A 25212-nucleotide genomic window follows, 5' to 3' on the forward strand; every position below is an offset into this window, starting at 1 on the left:
CTAGTTTGTTAAGCTGTGTATCAGCTGGGGAATGTCAGAGTACTTTCCTTGAGCTTTGTATGTCTGATGTTTCTATTATAACTCTGGCACTGGATGACTGGTTGGACTTTAGCCCTTTAAAATACACTGTCTCACCCGTGGGATGCTTTGGTCTTAGTAGTGCTACTTTAGATGCATTTTGGTCTGTACCTGATTCAGTCTTCACACAACCATGACAAATTATACATCGTTTGAAAACATCGTTTCTTGATTCTGTCTGTGCAAAGCATTTTAGGATCTATATCACTGTAACAGCTGTTTACACAGAATTGGTTCAGACTTTTGGCTCTGGCTCCAAGCGTGCTCCACACACAACATACGACTACAGGTCTTATGTTCTTATTCAGACTTTTTGGTTGTAAAACTGAAAGAGTTACCTTTCTAAAGAGAGCAGTGTTATGACTGTAATCTAAAGGGCTGAAGAACAGGAAGCTTTTTATTTTGGGTACATTATTATCAGCACATTTAATTTTCTGTTGGTAATGTAAAGGATATACAGTATATTGCAACTGGCCTAGCTATATACTTGAATTCACTGTGTTGTGGCTGGTTCTCGTCTCTCTTCTGTCATGGCTGGACGTGGCCAGCAGGGGCGCTAGTTGTCACTTTGCCTTCTTGTCTGACTTGTAAAGAAAGCGCCAGATAGAATCACGTGTGCAATGCGCATGCGCAATGCTTATTATTGTTGCCGGCCGGCTTCCTGTGTAAGTTTGGAACATGGAGAGAAAACATTGAGACATAAATGAATATAACTCTGTATTTACAGTCATGAACGTGAATTTTAGCGCTTATTCACTATGAAAGTAGCATAGTTTTCACTGAGCAGGATTATCAGTGTAATTTGAAACTAACTAATGATTCAACAGAGGTACAGTACATCTTTGTATCAACATACTGAATTATTTTTGAACCATATAAGCAGGTAAGTTTGATTCATATTGAATTATTTCAGCACATAAATGTAATGCAACACAGGATTATAGCTGCATTTCACCTGCGCAGGTATGTCTTGATGTTTGTCAAGAGTCTTAATCTAATCTAAAACCCTGTCTTTCCAGGTGAGGCTCTCAGATGGAGGCAGTGTGTGAGCAGATCCATGGAGCTGATGATGATGGTGGTGATGATGAGGAGGATGAGGAGGAGGCAGGAGCTGGTGAAGCCATGCTGTGGTCCATCCAGGAGGCTCTGGAGAGGCAGACCCTGCAGATCGGAGCATCGGCCTGCGGGGCCACGGCAGTGGTGGACGTGCTGAAAGCCCTCGGCATGGACGTGGCCCCCGAGGAGGCCGATCGCTGCGTCCAAACTCGCCTGAGGAGGAATGAGTCTCCTCTGCCTGACTATCTGCTGTCCCGGAGCGAAGCCGGTAAATGTCCTGATGCACAGGTGTAAAAGCTACACCTGAGGGTGTTATTCAGTGCTGTGCTATGAAACTTGTGGCATCATGTATAGATTTGACCCCTGGTGTTCACCCTGTAACACAGGCCCACCTTTTTGGAATGATCCACCTGAATTAAACTAGGCTCATTACACTTTTGGACTGCTAGACTGTTTTGTTTTCTGCCATGCACCTGTACTCAGATTTTCTTTTTTAAAATTTATGTCACTAAATTGGCAGATATTACACCATAAACACTTGGCTTGAGCTCCGGGAAACTGTTCCGTGACATTTCAGGTAATGAAATATTAATCCATAAAGGATGACTTTGTATAGGTGCATATCTTAAGTCGGCTCCACAGGCAGTAATATTTCAGGTGTCGCAGATGCAAGCAGGGACTATAACTTCCCCTGCTGAATGAGGCTGCGTAGCGTCTTGAACCCATAAGCGCCGCTTCCTGCCAGCGTGACAGCTGGTTGCACTGCCAACCAGGCAAATTCAAAAGTGCCCTCTTGAATTAGACAAAGAGTTTTATGTCTCTCAGAGGAGAGACTGTAATTGTCTTTCAGCTCTGTTACACAGTTTTTACACTGACATATCAGGGGTTAGCTCAAGCTGTCGTTCAACACATGAGGGGAAAAGAAACACTTTCATATTCACTGATAAAAAGTGTGATTTGATAAACAGATAATTTCTTTCTGTAATGATCATACTGGTGATGAAAAATGTAAAAGAAAGACTGTGTCTTCTTCTAGGTGCGACTCACGCTCAGCTCATCGCAGGAGCGGAGGAGGCCAGCAAAGGGAAGGTGATGGGTCGCTTCTTCCACCTTCATCCCCGCCGGCGGGTGAAGCTGGTCTCCTGGCTCGCGCGCTGGATTCGAAAAGGCTCTGTTCCCGTCGCCACCATGAACATGCAACTGGCCGTGCCTGAGGGAGAGGAAGTGCCCGACGCCTGGCACCACCAGCTTATATTCGGGGTGGCACCTAATGCTGTTTTCATGACCAACCCTTTAGATGTAGGTGAGTAACAGGGGGGAACAGCTCTCTCTCACTCGTCTGCTGATGATGATGTGTTATTATTTTGGGTTAAATTCTCTCTAGTGAGTGAGGGAGAGGTGCACCAGCGACTCTGCAGCGAGTCAGTGCTGCTGATTCGTCGAGAGGACGTCCTGCAGCGTTTAACGCCAGATTCCTGTCTGTCAAGCCTCTCAGAGAACCAATCTGACCCCCGATGGAAAGCCCTGGATGTCGAGGGTAAATCTTTTATATGTGGCTTTATTCTACGTGCATCTGGTAGCCAATACTGTACATATATTTCTCCCTGTTTTCCTCCCATTAGGCCAGGTGAAACAGATGGCCCTAGAAGCGGAAGAGGAACAAGAGCAACCCCGGTTAACGCACATCACGATCCCTGCAGCGTACAAATCAGGCATCACGCTCTTCGCCCTACGAGAATCAGGGGTAGGACAAGAACTCAGCAGCACACCTGAACTCCTTTTGCTGTGACTGGACCGACACAAACAGACTCAAGACTTAAAGCTTCAAGACTTTTTTATTGTGATGTGAGAAATAAAATATGACATTTTATTGAGCAGTAATTTCACCCACACGCTGTCATCCATGTACATTTCTATCACTGATGCCTGTTGTTAAAGCACAAGTACAAACTAACAAAAGACTACCCGCCTTGATTACTGACTCCATCCTTTCTGCTATATCTTTGCCATCAAGTACTCCTGCATTGACCGTTCCCTCATCTGCTCCCCACTGCAACCAGACTCTTATCTAGAGCTAAAAAATAAAGATCCCATCAGTCCCTATTTGGCCACTTTACACTATCTTCCACTTAACTTCAGGATTGACTTTCAGAATTTATTGATTTCTTTCAAAAGCAATAAATGTCACAGCTCTAGCTTATATTTCAGAGCAGTTATGTGCTTATGTGCAGAAGCTTATATCAGCAGACTCAACTCCACTGATTGCTCCAAAGTCCATATTAAAGGTGATGGACTTACTGCTGCCAGGGTGCTTCAGTGTTTAATGAAAAACAAAATCATGTCTTTTTCAAGGCCAGCTCACTTTTCCATACTTGCATGAAGGCTCAGACAGCTCTGGGGGTGTTTTAAGGTGATATTTAGGTTGGTTATCTGATTGTTTAGAAACTGCATCCATCATTTTTTATAAAAGCAGTTCCTCGAGGTACTTGTTTACTGAGTGTTTTCAAACTATACTTAACTGTACAGTTAAGTATAGTTTCAACAAAGAGGCATGACAAATAAATTACTCTTACGTTCCCTTAAAAGGAAAAAAGAAAGCTGTGGCGCTGTGTGAGGCGTCTTTGCTAATTAACTACAAATCCCATGATGCACTCGATAGTTACACCCCGAGGAAGTTGGAAGATTCCAAAAAAAATGTCCAAATAGTTTGAGCTGCAGATAAAAGGTAAGAAACAGAGACATAACTATATAAACGAAACGGGAAAGTTGTCGGTGTTAATTAGCACTTCTCGCTAACTTTACGTCGCCTTTGTCGATGTGTAGCTTTACATCACTGTGATATATTGAATCCACGTGGTGTGTGTAGTGTGTGAGTAATTGTGTGTGTGAGTGAGAGATAATATAGTTTGCATCCACGGTCAGTCAGCAGGCTGAGAGCTGAGGAGACACTTCTCACTGCTGACCTGAACCGGGCTCCGGCTATTTCCTGCTTCACACGTACACTAACGCGCACAGGTGAGTGTCTCCACACCAAGCTGCATGTTTATTTCACCACAGCCTCGTGTGCTACAGAAGTTGGCTGTCACGTTAAAGTCATAACTGGTGTTATTTTCATGAAAGAGCAGAATTAACTTAAGCTTCAGTAACTCGTACTAAAAAACTACAGAAGTTGGAATGAATGAACTGGAAGAGACCGCATCAGAGATTAGACAGCACCATCTATCATGTTAAACTGCAGAATAAATGCATGTATTTTTATGCACGTGCAGCCATATTGGTGATGCATATTGTGGGTTAAATGCTTGACTTACACAAGTTAACCAGAGCAAAGTTTGATTATCGTCTTTTATTTATCCCATATTCTAAGTTTATTTTCCAGACACTACAATGGAGCACAGAGATATACTGTTTTAAGTATGTAAAATACAACAAAGTCACTTTAAAAGCTTTGATAATGATGCATGCAACACCTTATATAAAGTGCAGTTTTCTTTAAACGGTATTTAAAAACATTCATTGTCAGACTCATGCGTTTGATTTGCTCTCTGACATGTGAGTCACATGAGCCGAGTGATTTCAATCAAAACCAGTGATTTGGCTAATTGTGGAACATGCGCGCCCACTGTGCAACACTCACCCTTTTGTGCTGTATCTTATCCCAGTGAGCGCTGAAGGGAGCTTTTAGACTTTACTATAGTAAACCATGCGATTGCGCAATCCTCTGAGCTCCTGTTATAGGGTTCAGGTCAGTGAAGATTGGGATGTTTTGAACTCTGACCCTGTTTTGTTTGAGTTTTAGGGGGTTAAAGGGTTCACAGAAGTCTTTTCAGTTTATTATTGACTGTAAAATTTTGCACATTTGTTGTGCTAAAAGATGGATTTGCTTATTATTTCATTAGAGTTTGTAGTTAAATTGATTATAATAAGTCTTTTTTTTCTAGTCTAGGAAATTGTGAACAACAAATGAGTCCCAAAGCTCAAGTCAAAACATTCAGGTTTTATCGCAGTGATGAGATCACATTGATCCGGGTGTGTGTCATGAGGAGCACTGTTTCCTGATGAGTGAATTTACACTGTGTCACTCAATCTGATAGTACATATCATGCTTTACTGTAGATAAGATCAGTTTCCTTTCATTTAGAGTGAGAAATACAGTTTATTATTAAATTACAAACATTACAGATGGTTGTAAATATCATGAATAAATGAGAAAAGGTCTTAACATGCCTCTGAATAGCTTTAAAATCAGCAAATTCTAACCCATTAGTGTTCAAATAAAAATGAAATATTTGCTTCAGAGAAAATTAGTTTGGGGACAAATGTGATGCAGTCACTGCCTTCAGTAAATGAAACACTCAAAGAAAGAGAGTGCAGAATAGCTGCACTGCCAAACTGAGGCTACGGCGAGTGGTTTACTGTATATCAGCCTGATAATGGCTTTGTTTTTCTATGCAAATGAGCCTCTGTTTTCAGTTACTGGTGATTTGACTTTGCCTGGTGACCATGCCATTTAATTGCTGACTTGTGTTTTTGTTCTAGTTGATTGGATCCTTGTTAGTGTGGCATTACAAGATAATATAAGACCCCAGGCCTCAGAAAAGGTCAGCGCTTCCTCACAACTGAGCAAACTCCTTTCCTTATAGGTCAGTCCTCGCATGCAATTAAATGGTTGCTTTATGAACAATTAAAGGCGAACACGAGCCGCTGGCTTTTCTGTAGGATAACCATGAAGGCGTGAATGGTTTCAGTCTAATTCTACATGCTTATTTTCCCGTCACTCAGGTGCCATGGCAGAGCGGGTGTTGGTGGTTGGCAGTGGTGGACGGGAGCATGCACTGGCCTGGAAGTTGGCCCAGTCGCCGCAGATTCAGCAAGTCCTGGTGGCTCCGGGTAACGCAGGCACAGCCAGCTGTGGGAAGATCAGCAACTCTGGTAAATCCAAACACTAAGAAAAGACTCCTCAGGTCATATTTACTCCTGTAACATTCTTTTTGTCTGAATTTGGCCAACGATTATTTTCATTACTGATTAATCTGTATATTATGTTCCTGATTAATTGTTTTTTATTATTGTGAAATATATATCTTAGTTTATTATTACAGAGGGCTGTTTTTGTGTAGCTGCAAAGAATTACTTAACACTCTGAAAGAAAGTGAATAAGCCCATTTCTAAAATGTGAAATCATTAGTCTATTTAAAAATAGCTTTTAAAGCTTTTTTGTGACCAACTCATTATTGCAGCCATAAAATCATTATTTAAATAATTTCTCATATTAACGTAACATAACTGATTTAACATTTTTAGGAGTTTCCAACATTGTATGTGAGACATTAAGTTTTTCTGTCATCTTGTGAACACAAAAAAGCACACAATCTAAACTTCCTCCTTCCACCACACATTCCCCCTGTACAGTGGTTTGCACTTTGTCATTAACGACCACTACGTCTCCTCAGTGTTTTACTAAATGTGTATGGTGAAGAGCAGTGTGTTGTTGTAGAGATATGTGTTAATTAATGCACTGACTGCATCAATTACATTATTAGCTTGATAGAATGTGGTGATTATAGCATTAGACAGCTTAGGAATGTGAGAGAACTCTACATCATTACTTCCTGTGATTTTCCTCCACGCAGAGGTGTCAGTGAATAATCACTCCATCCTGGCTCAGTTCTGTAAGGATCATCATGTGGGGCTAGTTGTAGTGGGGCCTGAGGTTCCGCTGGCAGCAGGTAAGTGAACGTTGGCGTTAGGGTGCGTTTTCATTGGATTTTATTTTGCGTCCTGTTCATTGCGTCCCTCCCCTCAACTTTAACGTCTCTCTCAGGTATCGTGGACGACCTGATGGCGGCAGGAGTGCCGTGTTTCGGCCCCTCGGCCAAAGCAGCTCAGTTAGAGGCCAGCAAGAGCTTCTCCAAGGCTTTCATGGAGCGTCATGGCATTCCCACGGCTCGCTACGGCTCCTTCACTGACCCCCAGGAGGCCTGCAACTACATCCGCACGTCAGTACAGTAGACACACACAAAGTCTGTATCTTTGGAGGTATATTTATGCACAGGAGACACTGTTCTATCCTCCCTGCCTGGTATTGTCTGTCTAATGAATAAAATGGAGTAATTAGCAGAGGGGGGAAAATGCTAAATACATACTGTTTATGGTAATTTTAGCAGTTTTGATTTTCAGCAGGAAGCTTGTGGAGTTTTGTTTTTCTGAGCCATTAAACATAAAAAAATGTGTATTGTAATAGAGAAATGAAATTTGTTCCTCAGATGGTTACATGAGTTAATGATCTAAGATGTGATGATTGTTTTTCATATGAGAGCACTCTTGAAGAAGTTACAGAGTTGTGACTTTTACAAAGAAAAAAAAAAGTCCTTTATAGTCAGTGAAAGTAATTTCTGTGGTCATAGACACCATCTTGGGCAGAACAACAGCTGCCATATTTTGACAGCCTTCATCCATACGGATCCCAAACCCATTCCCAAACAACTGTGTGCTCTGCATTTGTTAAATGGTCCACAAAAAAACAGGTTGTGCTTTGTGTCGGTGCTGCAGCATCTGTTCCAGATGTGTTTTCTGTGAAAAGATGTAGATTTTTTTTGGAATGTTACTGTTTCATTGTTTGTGGTTTTCAGTGCTGACTTTCCCGCACTGGTGGTGAAGGCCAGCGGTCTGGCAGCGGGAAAGGGAGTCATTGTGGCAAAAGACCAGGACGAAGCCTGTCAGGCTGTGATGGACATCATGAAGGTACCAGACATTTTTCTGTGTGATCATTGATCCTGAGCAATGGGGAGGAACAGTGAAAAGAAAAGCACATGCCCTATGCTAGAAGAATAATTTGTGGTCAGTGATAATTTGCCAGCATTCGCCCCGGGGTGAGACTTTTTATTCTTATATAGAAATGGATCAGATCAGAATGTATATGTGAAAGCTGTCGTGTCTCTCACAGGACAGAGCATTTGGAGCTGCAGGGGAGACAGTGGTGGTTGAGGAGCTTCTAGAGGGAGAGGAAGTGTCTGTGAGTAGTGACATTCACAACATATTCGCACCCTATTCGCTAATCTTGAGGTGTGAATGAAGGGAGAGCTGACAGGATGTCCTCCTGTAGTGTCTGTGCTTCAGTGACGGCTCCTCAGTGTCCCCGATGCCTCCAGCGCAGGATCACAAGCGGCTGCAGGACGGCGACCTGGGGCCAAACACCGGCGGCATGGGCGCCTACTGCCCCACCCCTCAGGTACCGTGATGACATTTAAGAGCAATTAAGGTTGTGCTGTGTTTTCTAGTTGTATTCTGACCACTTGTGACTCACCTCCTTTCTCTCGCTCCTGTGCAGGTGAGTCAGGAGCTGCTGCAGCAGATCAGAGAGACGGTCCTTCAGAAGACAGTGGATGGGATGAAGGAGGAGGGAACTCCTTATGTAGGCAAGTGCTCTTCGTCTTTTGTCCTACTCCCTTTGAGTGAGTTTAAAGTGTCTGATGAATGAAACACATTCTACATCTCATTTATCTTTCTGTGCTTTTCCAGGTGTGCTGTACGCAGGGCTGATGTTGACCAAGCAGGGGCCAAAGGTGCTCGAGTTCAACTGTCGCTTCGGAGACCCTGAGTGTCAGGTGTGTTCATCAGCTGCTGTCTGTCACATATAATATGTATATATGTTATATATATATGTCATATAAAAGTGACATTATATTTTGCTCAGTACTGTCACTCTTTTGCAGGTGCTGCTGCCCCTGCTGAAGAGCGACCTGTATGAAGTCATCTTGAACACCATGAATGGCAAACTGGCCTCCAGCGCCCCCATGTGGCACCAGGACAGCTCTGCAGTCACAGTGGTCATGGCCAGCGCTGGTTACCCTGGCTCCTACAAGAAAGGAGTAGAGATCACAGGTATGCATGGCACAAGGCTGTGGAACTGACAGATTGTGTTGGCAGTGAAAGCTGGTCGACAAATAGTCATAACAATCTCTGTAACCCTGCTGTTCTTCCTTAGGTTTGTCCCAGGTTCAGGACAAAGGTCTGCAGGTTTTCCACGCCGGCACAGCCCTGAAGGAAGGAGGTGGGGGTGTGGTGTCCAGCGGCGGGCGGGTCCTGACTGTCACCGCCATCAGTTCGTCCCTAGAGGCGGCCTTGCAGGCGGCCAATCAGGGCGTGGCTGCCATCGGCTTCCCGGGTGCCGAGTATCGCCGCGATATCGGCCACCGGGCCATCGCCCACCTGAACCAGCGCAGGTGTGTGTGAGTGTGGCACAGGCTAAAAACCCTGAACACAGAAGCTAAAACACTAGAACATTCCCCTGTTTGTTTTTGTACTTCTTTTCATACACGTGTTTGTAGGTTTTTTTGTTGCATACTGTAAGAACTGAATAATAAAATTCATTGTGAATTTTCCTGTGTTGTAATTGTTTTTAATTACCAAATGAATAATGATTATATATTATTATTATTTTTGATGAAACCTGCTCTAATCTACAACCAGAAATTCCCCTCTAATTTTAAGACTTTTAATCCTCTTCCACAAAACTTATTGAACTTTAAGCTGTAGACAGACATGATGTTACACTGGGAATAAACATGTGTGTCTCTGACAGAGGTCTGACCTATAAGGACAGCGGAGTGGACATAGCTGCTGGTAACAAGCTGGTGGAGATGATCAAGCCTCTGGCCAAGGCAACTTCTCGCACTGGTAATTCCAATTTCATGTACAAAAACTAAAGACAGAAAATGGCAGAAAATACCTTTTTGTGCACCTATATAAAGATTTGATGCTTTTATCTTCCAGCACTCATGTTTCAAACACAAGTAGCACTTAGAGAAAATTGTGTTTTAATACTGTTTTCCTGGCTTTAACAGCTCTGTGACTCAATTGCTATATTTTTAGTAATTGCAGTCGTAATTGCAGTGATTTTGATTACGTCTGTCTGTTGAGAAAGATTTAGGAGCCCTAACACAGCACAGTTAAAACAGAAAGAATGGTTGAAGCAGTAACCATGTCTGTAATTGTTTTTTTTTTCTTCCATCAGGGTGTAATGCAGAACTGGGGGGCTTTGCTGGTCTCTTTGACCTGAAGGCAGCAGGATTTGTCGACCCGATCCTGGTATCTGGGACAGATGGCGTGGGAACCAAGCTCAAGGTGCGACTTGAATTCCTACATCCTTTTTTTTTTTTTTTTTTAAAGAAAAAATAAGAAACATTTGTCCATGACCACTGTCCACTGGCAGCCACGAGTCTTATTCTTCATAGAAACCTCACTGTCATTTGTCGTGACTGTTCAATATATGGCTCCCATTGTAGCTGTAAAGGCCTGGAACAAATGAGAATCTAATGAAAGTACTAAAACCTTCGCTCAGTCCAAATTGGCTTTGGTAATTTCCAGATGGGCTAAGAAATAACTATTCAAAATTGGATCCAAATGTGGCTCAGAAGTAATGGAGCAGCAGGGGAGATAGGCTTATCTGGAGATGGATTCAAAGGCTTAGACTTTGGCTTCTTAAAACCCCTCAACAGGACAGAAATACAAATTCATTTAAAGTGAGAAAGATGCAGCATTATTTCATGGACACTTGGAAGCAGATACAGCTTATTGTTGTTTTTTTTTGCACTTGAGTTTTAATTTGTCATGGTGTCAAAACAATACCTGAGATACAAAATCTTTCTGTAATTGAAAACTATTAATGTAGTTTACAGTTTAATGTTTAGCAGTTTAAACTGTCTTATTTACTTTTTTTTTTCCTCCACCCCCCATCTTCAGATCGCCCAGGAGTGCAGGCAGCATGGCAGCCTGGGCCAGGACCTGGTGGCCATGTGTGTGAACGATGTGCTGGCTCAGGGCGCTGAGCCGCTCTTCTTTCTCGACTACTTCTCCTGTGGCAGCCTGGATGTGGACGTGGCTGCCTCGGTGGTTGGTGGCGTTGCTAAGGCCTGTGAGATGGCTGGCTGCGCTCTGCTGGGTGAGAGAAAAAACGCAGTCCCTATTGAAATGATGCATTTCAAAAAAGCTGGAGCTGACTGCGCTGTGCTGTACTGACTGGTTTCAAGCCGCCATCTGTTTCTGTGTCCATGTCCAGGAGGCGAGACAGCAGAGATGCCGGGCGTTTATGCTCCAGGTGAGTACGACCTGGCTGGGTTCTGTGTTGGAGCGGTGGAGCGCGGGGCCCTGCTGCCCAGGCTGGGGGACATCGCTGAGGGGGACCTGCTGATTGGACTGGCTTCCTCTGGAGTCCACAGCAACGGCTTCAGCTTGGTCCGCAAAGTCCTGGAGAAGGCCCATCTCAACTACAGTTCCCCTGCTCCTTTTGGCAAGCCAGAACAGACTGTCGGTGAGTCACGTCCAAGTCAAAAAATGTTGACCACAGTGCGCTTTTTTTTTTTATAAATCCTGGTTTAGTAGCCATAAAGTATTTAACCATAACCTCAAGTTCAACCCTCAACTCTCAGCATTTGACTGGAATTCTGCTTCCAGGGGAGGCTTTGCTCACACCAACTAAGATCTACAGCCGTCTCCTCCTGCCAATCCTGCGCAGTGGCGCCGTCAAAGCCTACGCTCACATCACAGGTGGCGGACTTCTGGAGAACATCCCTCGGGTGCTGCCCCAGGAGCTGGCAGTCGATTTAGGTGAGATGAAAGAGCACGTACGCGTCATCTTCATTTGCAGCATGAGCAAATAAAAATGTTGACGTCTGGAAAGGTGGTTTGCCTCCAGACGAAGCTGCATTTGCTAATCAGTTCTTTATTTATGATTTTATAGTGTGAGGAGGAAAACATGAATGAAAACTATTTCCTGTATAAACATATTTATAGTTGCATGAACTTTGAGCACACAGCTCCCCCTCCACTTATTATTATTTTTTGCATATTCTAATAGACCTGGGATCACCTTCTCTTTCTTGAACATTTAGAGGTCACTTTGTGGTTGTTATGTTTAAGGCCACAGCTCCGTCATTAGCATCTGCACTTGGTTTTTGTGCATATCTCAGACGCATCACGATGGAGCATCCCTCCGGTGTTTTCCTGGCTGCACAAGGAGGGGGGTCTGAGCGAGGAGGAGATGGCCCGCACCTTCAACTGTGGCCTGGGTGCAGTACTGGTGGTGGCTCCCCTGGATGCTCAAAGGGTTCTGCGCCAGCTCCAGGCCCACGAAGAGGCCTGGATCGTGGGTTCACTTGCCCACAAGCAGCCTGGTGAGTCACTGAAACACTGAGTAGAGTGCAGTTTCAGATACAGAGCAGAAATAATGTTTTATTGTGGTTCTTTAAACAGGGGCAGAGCCTGTGGTGGTCCGTAACCTGAAACACAGCCTGCTGAATGCAGGACCAGCCTTCGGTGGAGAGTTGGTGGTTGAGCAAAAAAATGGTTGCCATGGCGACATCAGCACGCCACGCAAGAGGACAAGAGTAGCTGTTCTCATCTCTGGCACAGGTGTGTTTTTATTAGTCTTGAATCTCTCGACACTGTGAAATACGCTGACTGGCTCTCTTGCCAAGAGTTAGATGAAGGTAATCATGGAAGGATAATTTAATCTTTGTATAGATTAAACAAGGGAGATTTAACTTGTTAATTAAGAAGCTTTAGTGCTCCTCATAGGTTGATTTTCTTAGCACTTTTCTTGCCACCTTTTTCCAGTCTTTGGCTGCACATACAGTATTTACTCAACATTAAGTACAAGTGTTTCCCCAAACAGTTCCTTTTAAATTGATCACAAGATTCCTTATGTTTTCCTTAACATGTGTCTTTTTCTTGTGCATCTCAGGCACCAACCTTCAGGCGCTGATAGAGCAGGCGAAGCGTCCGTCCAGCTCAGCAGAGATTGTGGTGGTCATCTCCAACAGGCCTGGAGTTCAGGGCCTGAAGAGAGCGTCTTTGGCTGGCATCCAGACACGGGTAATTACAATGATTTTAATGATGCAAAGTTAAAAGACCATTACAGTTTTCAGCTTTTTTCAGCATTTAATTTCATTCTGTTACTACAGTTGTTTGCGTGTCTGATCCCAACTAGGTGGTGGACCACAAACTGTATGGGAGCCGTGCAGAGTTTGATGGGACCATTGATCGAGTGCTGGAAGAGCTTGGAGTGGAGCTGGTGTGTCTGGCTGGATTCATGAGGATCCTCACGGGAGCTTTTGTCAAGAAATGGAACGGTGAGAAGATACTGTTTGGATCACCAGTTAATTTACATTTGCTCTGTTAAGTCTGATCAGAAGGACCACAGAAAACACTGCTCAACTGTTACAGGAAAGCTACTGAACATCCATCCATCCCTGCTGCCATCATTCAAGGGTGTGAATGCCCAGAAGCAGGCCCTGCAGGCCGGCGTGCGGGTCACAGGCTGCTCGGTTCACTTTGTAGCAGTAAGTTTGACGTCAGACTAAGAGGCAAATACCTGAGAATGCTTCAGTTGAACCAGGCAAACAGCTGTTTTTTTGTGTGCAGGAAGAGGTGGATGCAGGAGCCATCATTGTGCAGGAGGCAGTGCCCGTGCTGAGCAGTGACACAGAGGAGAGTCTGTCTGACAGAATCAGAGAGGCCGAGCACCGAGCCTTCCCCACGGCTTTGGAGCTGGTTGCCAGCGGTGCCGTCAGGCTCGGAGAAGACGGGCACATCATGTGGAAGTCAAATTCTCAGAGTTAAAGAAATTAAATCCAGCTTAGTGTAACTCAACAGTTTACTTTTGGTACATAAAACTGGTTTTCTAATAAAAAAACAAGTTCATTGTTTTTTACACCATCAGCTAAGGTCATAGTATTAACTTTTTAGTCCTCCACTATCCCAAACTGATCCAGTAGAGTTAATTTCTTCATAGATTGCTGATAAGTAGATGGAATAGTAGCATTTCAACTTCTAAACAAGCTTTCATTCCAATTGTACCATTTGAGAGATGTTATAATTTTATCTGCACTGGAATTAACCTGGAAACTGGAAAAAAGGCATGGGGTCATGTAACATATAGTGCCGTCTAGATGGAGTATTTCATGAGTGTAGTGAATTCTTGAATGCCTGCATAGCGGGAGCTGTTATGTCATCATTAAACATGTCTGGGTGAGTGTGATATTTCTGCTTCATTGTTTCATTTAGATGTTGGCATGTGGACATGGGATGATGATGTGATGCTGGTAAATAATAATAATAACAATAAGTAGATATTATGTATTTCCTGCTGAAAATGCGTATGAATGCCTCAAGCATCCACACTATTGTTCTTTCAAACTTTATGAGTGTGAATGCAACTGATCTAATGATTGTATGATTTTATACAACTTTTTGAATGAATTAAAAAAATGAATGGGACCCTATGGGAGCTTCCGGTTCAATCCCCGCTTCAGACGCTGAAATTTATGCTGTGGAAACCACTGTGCTATGAATTTTTTTCACTTTTGAAGCTTTATACTGTTTTGCTTATTCAACTTGTTATGGCTTTATGCTATTTTGCTATGTATAACAATTTTGCAATTGTACTATCACTACAACTGCTTTTACTGCCAGGCTGTACCCTGTGGACTTCAGTGGCGAGATCGGTAACGCGGATGCCTACCAAGCCATGGTCTCGTGTTCAAATCCCTCTCCTGATAAAGCAGATGTTGTTATGAGTTTTTTTGCAGCAGTTAGATGGTGGAGCTCTTTTATTTTATTAACAGCTTCCTAACACTTTGGTTTGCTTTCATCCACTTCAGGTCTTCAGCTGCTGTCGTCTTCTCCTCCTGCACAGACAACAACACGGATTGATCACACAAACTCATCTGTAAATCCAAATAGTTTTTTACATATTAGACGTCTGACTGTAATTTGTATTTCTATTTTGGATTACTATTACTTCTGCATTGCTTTTATATTACAAAGTAGTTCTAAAGTTACATTTAACTTTTACTGTTGCAAACTACATCTAGTAACAGATTAGTTTGACTTGCATCTCATTTCAAACAGTGCAATATCAGTATTCAATTCCAACTATCACTGTGTACACAGTCCTGTTCATGTTGTTACAGCTTGTCTTGTAGATATAATGCTTTTTTCTATTTTTGTTGTTGAGACTGATAAAGGATTATCTTACTCAAATAAGTAGTTCTTAAGAATATTGTGACACTGTGTTTAATATTGTATCCAAGTGAATATTATTTGCAAGAGGTTATGGTTTAACACCTCAATTTTACATTTTATTTGGCATTTCAAGATCATTTTTATGATATAAATTTGAAAAAAACTCAAAAGTATTTCACGGCTTATTCTAGCGTGACATTTTTAGCCAGAGGTTTGGGCTTTTAGCATCAATTCACAGCTCAGCTAACAAATCCTTTCCCTCCTGTTGGCTCTCCAGTCATCTTCGACAAACTCCTGCACAGCGGCAATCAAGACCACAATCCCCAAACTGGTATTTTCATCTGTACCATGCCAGGGATCTACTACTTTGTTTACCATGTCCACTGCAAAGGAGGTAATGTGTGGGTGGCACTGATGAAGAACAATGAGCCAGTGATGTACACTTAAGATGAGTACAAAAAGGGCTTGCTGGATCAGGCTTCAGGGAGCGCTGTACTCCCATTACGACAAGGAGACACTGTACACATACAGCTGCCGTCAGACCAGGCTGCAGGACTTTATGCTGGTCCACTTGATGTTTTCTGGATACTTACTGTACCTGATGTAAGAACATATAAAGGTGATAGCAGCAACGTAGTTCATAGAATTATTTTTTGCATTATATGCATCACATCTGTTTTTACACACACGGTTGGAGTATCAGAAAGCAGTTATAAAACAATGAGCGCAGTTTGCATTGAAATATTGTGATAACCCATCTGGTTGCTGGCTGTGATGTTGCTGTGGAGAGCAAAGGTCAAAAATACTACCAAATATCTCAGGTGTCATAATCTTTGTATGTTTACAGTGTGCATTTACTCTTATATCCATACATACATAATATATCAGTGTTCATGACTTTACTGGAATAATTCCTGGAACAATGAGGCTTTATGTCGCAGAATCGTATTCACTTTTCACTCATCTTTTGCTTTACAGTTATAAACTGTACACTGGGCACATATGAGGATATTGGTTTAATTGTACAATGCAGTTAGTCAGTTATCGTAACATGCATTTGGGTTACGTGTTAGGGGTCATCATACAGTTATTAAGTTATTGTTGATGTTCTATGTTATTTGGAAAATGCAGCTTTCAACAACAGCATCTTATGTCTGAAAACCTTTTTGGATATTTTATCCAATTTCATACTGTGTCCAGAACAGAAAAAAATACTTGGCCGACAATTTGGCAAGAGAACCATTGTTTGATACTTTTGTTTTGACCATTTGCTGTCACAGATTTGTTTTGTTTGTACTAAATATTAATTCTTTGAGCGGTTTTCGTCAGCTTGTCAGTACTCTCTGTAATTTATTTGTTTGACTACTGATTACTTGGGATTGCTCTGTTTTTTGTTAGAGTACATGAGAGAATTCATTCCAAAATGTAGAACACATGTATGTTCTGTGGCCAAAAATAAGACAAATATTCAAGAAAGCTCATACCCATATCAAAGTCTAATAATCATTGTGTCATTTTTTTTTTAGTTTTTATTGTCAGTTAAGGTGTTCAAAATATATATTGGCTATATCACACAGTATTTATGCATAATGACCATAATGACTTAAGAAAATGCTGAGCTTGGCATTCCAAGTCTCCCTACCTGTCCACAATATATGAGTCTCACGGGTACATGTGATGGATTTTTAATCTCTCTTTATGTATATATGGGTTCTAACCACGAGATATATTGCACAGTTTATCATTAACCCTTGGGGGTCTGATGGTATTTTCTCGATTTTTACGTCCTTTTTAAATTAACCTTCCAAAGTACTTGCATATAAGACCCAAGTGTTTTATAATTTAAAGAAATGGAGTTCGATATGTAAGATTTTGTCAAAACGCACCTTTACTCGTGTCCTAAACTGTTTTGATGCTTAAAATGGGTTTACTGAAGTCTCAGACTCGCAATAGTAGTAGAGCGTGTTCTTGTTAGCTGACGTATGTCGTCGTTGGTCACGAGCTTCTGGGAGGAGCTGTTCCGAGAGGCGAATCAGATATGAAACACGTTCGAATCATTGCTTCCGTTTGCCAGTAGTGCGGGGGAACGTCGCCACCGAGGTCCGGATGATTAAACTTTGTGTCGAACACGAGTGACATGCTAAAACAAACTCTGGAGCTGTTTTTTGTCGAACATGGGTGAGATTGGACGCTGAGCACACCTGCGGCGGCGAAGCTAATGCTAGGAGCCTCGCCGCCGCGCTCAGCGTGCAATCTCATTAATGGCAAGTGTTAGCATTAGCCTTAGCGTTTAAGGATGTTTGTTGGCGGTGTTCCCTTTTTGGCGTCTTTTTTGTTTGGGTTGAAGTGTAATTTTGTTTCTGTGGCTCAGGCAACTGTTTGCATGTCTGTACTGTTACTAGCATACCGTAGCAATTTACAGATTCTTTGTAGTTTGTAGCTCCAGCTTGGTCATTTTAAGTCAGTTTATGGTGGATTATCGTCGTCACGTTTCTTCTAGTTGCGGGTCTAGCGGTTTTCAGTGTGGCACTATTCTATCGATAGTTATTCATTGATCCCTTCACCATTTGTTTGTGGTGAAGATGTCAGTGTCGACTTAATTCTTAGATGAAGAGCGCACGTTAATTCTGTCGGCTTACGAGGAATTTAACGACACAATGTAAAACCGCAGCTGTCAACAAAGCCAGGAAGACTTATCACATGTTCTCTGGATTCTTAATCTGTAATATGAGGTGCGAGGACACGGAAAATATGTGATGATTTTTCAGATACTTTGATTACAGTCAACACGTGGGTCACATGTTTGAGAATGAGCTGTTACTCTCTGTGAATGATGATCTGCCTGGAACACTGTGGCTGTATATGTATGAATGTAATGCTGTTATGTTGAGTATGAACTTCATGTTAACAGTATTTCAGCTTCAGTGGAAACTGAATCTGGATGAAATATAAAGATTCTATAAAGTGGTACACATTAATATTTCCCATCATTAATACTGTATGTTTTGGTCTGATATAGTAGTAGTGTCATTTAATATAGTACTGTCATCCAGCAGTCTATTCAGTTCTGCTGCTGTCTAATAGTGTCATGTCCTGTACTGTCTTGCCCCTCTCTGCCAGTGTGTTCCACAAAGCTTACTGTGCTTCATTATCAATGTTTGTGCACTGTAGTACATTTACAACAGCCTGTTGCATTATATTGTCTGTGAGGACAGTAATGCCCCTACCCCCATTTTAAGGATTTTTGAAATTGATAGTATGTAATAGTAATGATGCTAAATTCTGCTGCTTGACTGTGTGAAAGAGAAATTACAAATTTGAGAAATTAAAAGTGGAAAATGCAGAGCATGAAAAACACCATTTATTGGTCCACATACTTCACCATCCGCTACATACGTTCTTTTTTTGGTGGGGGTTGGGGCTGATAGTATTTAGAGAACCCCTGTCCTTCAGAGTTAGCCTCTCTCTGCCGTTGTGCTGGTATCTACCTATGGGGCCAGTACTTAGGTAGAAGTAGCAGTTCAGAGATGCAGCATTAATTACCCTGGGTAAAAGCTATCCACCGTTCATAGTACAGGTTAACTGGGATGGTACACCTGATGTCACCAAGTTACTCTGATAACCCAGTACTTTTGCTTAGTGGTACAGGTGTCTGCTCTGTATTTATAATAGTAATAATGGCTGATTAATCATGTCAGAGAGTAGTAGCAGTTATAGTAATACATAAGAATTGTTAATAGTTGTGAGGTAATTTTCTGTCTGAGGAGTGAAGTATAATTAAAAATACCATAAGTTAAAACCGTGCTTTCAAAAACGTACATGATTCCATGTGATTGATTTTCTAAGATGTGATTCTTGTTCTTGTCATATGTGACACTGTGTTTTCTTGGTTAAACTGTTGATGAACAGGTCACAGTGTATTGATCATTGTGCTTTGTATGTTTCTCTCTGTATTTCCTGCAGGTGTCTCCACTTCGTCCACGATCAGAGAATCTTTGAACAATGAAGGAATTGTTTAGACCAGGACAGAGGCCTCCAGGTAATTCACAAACAGCTTCATCACCTGTCCAACACAGAGCACAGACATTAAATTATATATCATCTAGGTTATCTGTCTCTCATTTTGTCTGCATCTCTTGACCAAATGTAGTTAAAATTTATCTTACGATGGAGAAACAAACATTTCCATCCACTGCTGCTGTGTGAATACGAGCAGCTGGTGGAGTCACTTCTCCAGTCAGAGCAGCTTCTTCTGTTTTTGTGTAGAAAACAAATGTAACTGATGAATCCAGAACAAGGAGAATTTAGTGTGTTTTACTTCTGTCTCTATCTGTACAGTTTGAGCGTTCAACACCCAGCAACGCTTTTACGTTGATGTGTTAAAAGTTACATCTTTATATGAATGTTTGTTGTGTTTTCTCCACAGAATTCAAAGTTCAACCATTAAATCACAGAGACATGAAGATGTTTCCAGAAGGTCAGTGTTTATTGTTTTTAGTGTGATGCTGTCATTATCTCAGTTGCAGTTTGACAGAAATATAAAACTTTAGAATAGAATAGAAAGCCTAAATTGAAAGTCTTTAAATTTCAAGTGTAAAACTAATGCAGAAGAGATTGTGTCAAAATACATTTACTCAATAGGATGCTAGTTGTCACTGTGTGTAACTACAAAATTCATTAGTGTAAGAGAATATAGTTGTGTCTATCTTTTTTTTAATTTCAGTTGTTGATTTGTCTGTGTTTCATAATGCTCTATGTATAGGTCTGTGAAACGCCACCAGTTTTGCAAGAACAGCTGCGTGTGGAAGGCTATCATGTAATGCCAGGGAGTCAAGAGTGCTTGGAGAGGTGTTCATAGAAGTCGTAAATGAAAGCTGGGGTTCTTGCACTTTGTTTTCTTTTAGTGTTTGCATAGCCTCAAAATTTACTGCCAAAGGTGATCTTTAAGTGTCTGGGGTCATCAGTAGTAGTATTGTCATTTAATAGCTGTGGTATGTACATCTTTATATACAAGACAAATGATACACAATTGTTTCTTTTGCATTTATTTACTTGCGTTGTTGACTACCTGCAGCATTTATGTCAGTGTAAAAGTCTTTCAAGACAATGTGAAGCTTTGCCTGGAAGTGGAAAGTTTAAACATGGCACAATGTCTTTTGTCCAGGACAGAGGTGCAGATGTACGTCTTGTTGTTTTGTAGTGACAACAGATAATCATTTAGTGTAACTTTCCAATTAATCAACCATTCTTGTGCAAAGATAGGTGTTTTTTTGTTATGTGATGTGCTGGTGAAACAGGACAAGAGCAGGAGTCAGTTTATGTAATCCGTGTTGTTTTCTTTCATCCACTCCAGGTGCAGTAAAAGAACAGAAAGAATCCCTTTTGTAAATGAGACCCACTGAAATCAACAGTGCTGCGTTTGGGGGAATTCATTTATATGGTAAGAGTGGTAATTAGGTGATGTCCAAGGCCAATCCTTTGACATGTTTCACTTTACAGTATTTGAGAAAAATATGCAGTTAAAAGTTTAGTTTCAGCTGTGATGTAGAATTGCCAGTTGTGGACTGATCATTGTTTTTTGTATGTTTCCTCCAGGTGTGTCCATGATCACAGAGAGTGTTTGTGCAATGGAGAAGTTCTTTGAGAGTGGGACAGAGGCCTCCACGTAATTCAGCAGCTGCTTTACATCAAGTGTCCCAAGATAGAGTACTGACATTGTTTATGTTCAGTATTCATTGTATTAAAAGTAATAGTATAAGTTTTGAGTGTGTTTTCAAATTAATATAACAATTGTGATGTTGTGTAGTAAATAATATTTAAGACAGTGTCAAAATATTGTCACAATGTTGCTGTACATTTTTGGTGTAGTGTTTTGTTTTATCAATGTTATTTAGTATTATTTTTGTTTCATGTTTATTTGTTTGTTTTGTTCAAAGTATGTGAGTTTTTGTATATGTATGGTTTACATGTTTGATTTGTTCTATTTATGCATGTTCTGTTGTTATTGTATTTGTTTTAATTTGTTGTTCCTCTCAACTGTCTTAATGTGTTTTATGTTCATGTGATCTTCCCAACTGTTTTAATGCGTTGTTCCTCTCAACTGTCTTAATTGTGTTCTCTGTACTGTTTTAATGTGTTGTTGCAAGTGTTTTATGTTCATGTGTTCTTCCCAACTGTTTTCATGCGTTGTTCCTGTCTTAATAAAACAATTTTTTCATGGTTCGAGTTGCAACATGTTCCGAGTTTCACTAGCTCAACGAGCTGGGTGGTGTCGGGTGGGTTCAGGGTGAAAAATTTTTGATATGCAAATTAATGAATGAGTGCAGAGATGGACTGTGAGGAAGGGCTTGGCAACATCGCCCAGAAACAGAAGATCTCATTCCTGGAGAATAACTTGGAGCAGCTCACAAAAGTCCACAAGCAGGTAAAGTACCTAACATATACTATATACAGCATATGTAACATTAATACAAAATAAGCTGACGTTCTGTGAAGGAGACTAGTATTTTTCTTTTTTCTCAGCCAGTGATGGAAGAAGTCAAAATAGCAATACAGTAAAATAAAAATACACCTACTTCAATGAAAGCATTCTCTGCATAATTTACTATAAGCATCAAAAGTTTCAATGGAAATACTCAGGTAGGTACCTCAAAATTGTTCTTAAGTACAATTTGTTAAATTGTTCTTATTTTTACCCTCTCAAAGTCACCTTATCTGAGAAGCCATGTCTGGGCATTAACATCCTGACAAGTTTTATTCCTAGCTTCACCAAACTTTGTAAGATCGCTGTGTTGTCTCTCTGCCCTGTGTGCCTGTCACTTGCAGTGTGGCTGCTTTCTTTGCAGGTACTGGAGGTGAGCATGGTCATGAGCACCTGAGCTCATCAGCGCCCTCTGGTGGACACAGGCCCTGTATGTCAGTGCTCCTTCTGAAACCCTCTCAGAGCTGAGTTCAGACTCTCCCTCTTCTCCCTGAGACACACCCACTGGCTTTGGTTTGTGTTTCTCCTTCAGCAGTAGCTTGACTCAGTGGCTTGAAGAGTTTCTGTGATTTCAAACCCCGCCCCCTGAACTCTGCACTGCCCAACTTGGTACAACCCAAGTCCCCTCTCCCTCCTCTCCCTCCTCCACCCCTCTGAAGTTCTTGGGTTTGAGTTGTGGCGGATTTTGATGAAGTCCAGGACCCTCTGTAAACTCCCAAAGGCTCCAGGAAATAAGTGTGAAGGGTCTGATGAGATAGCTGAACCTTTAGGTTCTGAGGATGTGGATTTGACTCAGTTGTGGGTCGTACAAGCAGAGATTTTTGAATCAAAGTCTGACAAAAGCCTCTGATCAACACGTCGCCTTATAGCTCACACCGACACTGAAGTTCAGAGTTATCGGTTCCTCTGGTTTTGAGGTCTTGGGTCAGAGGCTGCAGAGTTTTGATGCCCAGCACTCAAAGTAAACACTGAAAGGCTCAAAGAAATGTGTCTCAGCTGTCTGACAAGATGGCGCAGACTGGTAGAACACTGACTCATGTTCAAGAGTCGTGAGTTCAATTCTTGGTTGAGGCAGTGAGTTTTTGAAGGCTGGTGTGCAGATCACAGAGTGAAATGCTTGAAAAAAGAAGCTCAAGTGTCTCACCCGGTAGGTCAGTGGTTAAGGAGATGGACTGGGAATCAAGAATTCGTGAGTTCAATTCTTGCTTGCGTCAAAGAGTTTTTGAAGACTGGTGTGCAAAAGAAAGGCTGAAATGCTTAAAGAAAGAGTCCTCCACTGTCTGACAAGATGGCGCAGACTGGTAGAACACTGACTCATGTTCAAGAGTCGTGAGTTCAGTTCTTGGTTGAGGCAGTGAGTTTTTGAAGGCTGGTGTGCAGATCACAGAGTGAAATGCTTGAAAAAAGGAGTTCAGGTGTCTCACCACATAGGTCAGTGGTTAAGGAGATGGACTGGGAATCAAGAGTTCGTGAGTTCAATTCTTGGTTGAGACAAAGAGTTTTTCACTTTCAACTGCCAAAATGAAGAAGCCAAATGCGCCACGAGCATTAGTCACATCAGATCCTCAGTGGTGCAGTGGATTTGTCTGCAGGCAAGAGGTTGTGATTGGGAACCAAGAGGTTGCAGGTTCAAGTCTTGGTTGAGACAAAGAGTTTTTCACTTTCAACTGCCAAAATGAAGAAGCCAAATGCGCCACGAGCATTAGTCACATCAGATCCTCAGTGGTGCAGTGGATTTGTCTGCAGGCAAGAGGTTGTGATTGGGAACCAAGAGGTTGCAGGTTCAAGTCTTGGTTGAGACAAAGAGTTTTTCACTTTCAACAGCCAAAATGAAGATGTCAAATACGCCCGGAGCTCTGTTCATATCAGATGCACGGTGGTGCAGTGGGTTCGTCAGCGGCCGGATGGTCGACTGGTCTGGGAGAGGCCGGTTCGAATCCCCTTCACTGCCAGCGTCTGGGTTAGGTAGCAGGAGAGGATAATTTAGTTCGGGGGAGGGAGGTAGCTGGGGGGGAGGGGCTAGATCAGGTGGGGGGGGCTAGGTAGGAGGAGCTAGAGGGGGGTGGGGCTAGGTAGGAGGAGCTAGAGGGGGGTGGGGCAGGTAGGAGGAGTCAGGGGAGGGGCAGGTAGGAGGAGCTAGAGTAGGTAGGAGGAGTCAGGGGGAGGGGCAGGTAGGAGGAGCTAGAGGGGGGCGGGGCAGGTAGGAGGAGTCAGGGGAGGGGCAGGTAGGAGGAGCCAGCGGGGGGGTGGGGCAGGAAGAAGGGAGGGAGTGACTTATTGATTTCATAAGACATGCTTGTGCGTACAAGGTGCTTTTGAAACTTTTTAGCCAGCAAGAACTGGAGCACATGGAACAAACATTTGGTAACTCTTACTTAAAATATCCACACATTTATCACATTTTCTGCATTTTTATTGTTGTTAGTGCAGTTTTACACTGTTAACTATTAACTTTAACATTAGCTTTAACTTTAACATTAGCTTTAACTTTAACATTAACATTAACATTAGCTTTAACTTTAGCATTAGCTTTAACTTTAACATTAACATTAACATTAGCATTAGCTTTAACATTAGCTTTAACTTTAACATTAACATTAGCTTTAACTTTAGCATTAGCTTTAACTTGAACATTAGCATTAGCTTTAACGTTAGCATTAACATTAGCATTACAATGCTACAGCAGAACTAGCAGCAACAAAAGGTGCAGAGATACACATGTGAATGGATGCAACAAAGGTTAAATAACAAGGTCCAAACAAACAGCAGCGCAGACACGAGTGTATCTCCTCACCTCCCGTTTCTGGAAAACACAGAGAAGAAACAGATGTAGTTAGGTTAGGCTATGATTCTAGCAGGAGTTGAAATCTGCAAGGATTCTAGCATTAGTCAAAATCTGCAAAGTAAGCCAACAAAAGACTCACGTTTACACTTAAATTGAAAGATAACCATTTAATAACTGCACCGACAACAGTAAAAACGCAGAAAATGTGATAAATGCGTGGATATTTTAAGCGAGAGTTACCAAATGTTTGTACCACGTGCAGCAGTTCTCGCTGGCTCCGTCTGCGCGCGCCGGGTGTCAAAGAGGAAGTCGCTGTTTCCGGCGCGCCTTATATAGACGAGAGCGTGGGGGGGAGGGGGGCAGTGCACTGGGGAGAGGAGGGGGGCGGCTGGACCTCACTCTGTGCAGGTCTCACGGGAATCGAATCCCGTTTCTGACACGTGTGTGATTCCCCCAAACAAAATGTCCCGTGAATAAATCACTATAAGATCGATGTTTTATTGTGTGAACTGCTGCGGACAACATATAAATCCACAGACGTTTGCAGAACAGTCAGTTTGTTTTATATTTGTGTTGCATTTAACACTTTGTCACGTATTTCTCTTGATTCAAACGACACTCGGAGGTTGTCGCTCAAATCTGACAAAGTGTCTGACTGGACTGTACCAAGTCAAATAGAGAACAGAGGGGGGTTTCAGGTGATCTCCACCTTAGTTTGTGTTGAGCTGCCGAAGGCTCTGTGTTTCTTGTAATACTCTGACTGACTTCATCCCCACTTTAAAGTCTT

General features: G+C 42.1%; 3 protein-coding genes and 1 long non-coding RNA gene across 24 annotated transcripts in view; all 4 read left to right on the plus strand.

Annotated features, from left to right (window-relative positions):
- Positions 1-676: 676 nt before the first annotated feature.
- Positions 677-3096, plus strand: LOC108894886 (uncharacterized). Of its 2 annotated transcripts, none has more exons than XM_018693521.2 (5): positions 677-743; positions 1098-1402; positions 2171-2437; positions 2519-2671; positions 2757-3096. In XM_018693521.2, exons 2-5 carry the CDS (start codon positions 1111-1113, stop codon positions 2921-2923), a joined length of 879 nt encoding a protein of 292 aa, XP_018549037.1. In that variant the 5' UTR covers positions 677-743; positions 1098-1110; the 3' UTR covers positions 2924-3096. The 2 variants fall into 2 exon arrangements, with proteins under 2 accessions (XP_018549037.1, XP_018549036.1); XM_018693520.2 differs by having other exon boundaries at positions 715-961.
- Positions 3097-3764: 668 nt separating this feature from the next.
- gart (phosphoribosylglycinamide formyltransferase) lies at positions 3765-14412 on the plus strand. 4 transcript variants are annotated; one of them, XM_018693498.2, is made up of 24 exons: positions 3765-3859; positions 4057-4149; positions 5674-5777; positions 5917-6066; positions 6768-6863; positions 6959-7133; positions 7767-7878; positions 8081-8149; positions 8240-8365; positions 8465-8552; positions 8656-8741; positions 8850-9018; positions 9122-9359; positions 9719-9813; positions 10151-10260; positions 10879-11077; positions 11195-11446; positions 11590-11742; positions 12105-12308; positions 12388-12546; positions 12878-13008; positions 13124-13265; positions 13360-13475; positions 13558-14412. In XM_018693498.2, the coding sequence occupies exons 4-24, from the start codon at positions 5922-5924 to the stop codon at positions 13753-13755; spliced, it is 3063 nt and encodes a 1020-aa protein (XP_018549014.1). In that variant the 5' UTR covers positions 3765-3859; positions 4057-4149; positions 5674-5777; positions 5917-5921; the 3' UTR covers positions 13756-14412. The 4 variants fall into 4 exon arrangements, with proteins under 4 accessions (XP_018549014.1, XP_018549015.1, XP_018549017.1 ...); XM_018693499.2 differs by having other exon boundaries at positions 5674-5735; XM_051066051.1 differs by having other exon boundaries at positions 3811-3859; positions 4001-4149.
- Positions 14413-17156: 2744 nt separating this feature from the next.
- Positions 17157-21381, plus strand: LOC108894893 (uncharacterized). 3 transcript variants are annotated; one of them, XR_001962880.2, is made up of 5 exons: positions 17157-17337; positions 19123-19198; positions 19586-19636; positions 20513-20599; positions 20755-21381. It is a non-coding gene; the product is annotated as an uncharacterized LOC108894893 (long non-coding RNA). The 3 variants fall into 3 exon arrangements; XR_001962878.2 differs by having other exon boundaries at positions 17157-17259; XR_007809136.1 differs by having other exon boundaries at positions 17160-17891.
- Positions 21382-21483: 102 nt separating this feature from the next.
- LOC108892823 (kinesin heavy chain-like) overlaps positions 21484-25212 on the plus strand; it is a 49041-nt gene continuing 45312 nt past the window's right edge. For all 15 annotated transcript variants that reach the window (XM_051066000.1, XM_051065998.1, XM_051065997.1 and 12 more), the window contains exon 1: positions 21484-21583. In XM_051066000.1, the coding sequence (XP_050921957.1) occupies positions 21488-21583 (96 nt within the window). In that variant the 5' untranslated portion in view covers positions 21484-21487. The remainder of the gene's footprint in view (positions 21584-25212) is intronic.

The sequence above is a fragment of the Lates calcarifer genome, linkage group LG7_2 (assembly GCF_001640805.2).
Source record: "Lates calcarifer isolate ASB-BC8 linkage group LG7_2, TLL_Latcal_v3, whole genome shotgun sequence".
Lineage (NCBI taxonomy): Eukaryota > Metazoa > Chordata > Actinopteri > Centropomidae > Lates > Lates calcarifer.

Coding starts and splice junctions, on each gene's coding strand:
- LOC108894886 (XM_018693521.2), top strand. CDS start 1,111: ATGGAGGCAGTGTGTGAGCAGATCCATGGAGCTGATGATGATGGTGGT. Junction 1,403..2,170: donor GCTGTCCCGGAGCGAAGCCG/GTAAATGTCCTG, acceptor GTCTTCTTCTAG/GTGCGACTCACGCTCAGCTC. Junction 2,438..2,518: donor GACCAACCCTTTAGATGTAG/GTGAGTAACAGG, acceptor AATTCTCTCTAG/TGAGTGAGGGAGAGGTGCAC.
- gart (XM_018693498.2), top strand. CDS start 5,922: ATGGCAGAGCGGGTGTTGGTGGTTGGCAGTGGTGGACGGGAGCATGCA. Junction 7,134..7,766: donor GCCTGCAACTACATCCGCAC/GTCAGTACAGTA, acceptor TGTGGTTTTCAG/TGCTGACTTTCCCGCACTGG. Junction 7,879..8,080: donor CTGTGATGGACATCATGAAG/GTACCAGACATT, acceptor TGTCTCTCACAG/GACAGAGCATTTGGAGCTGC.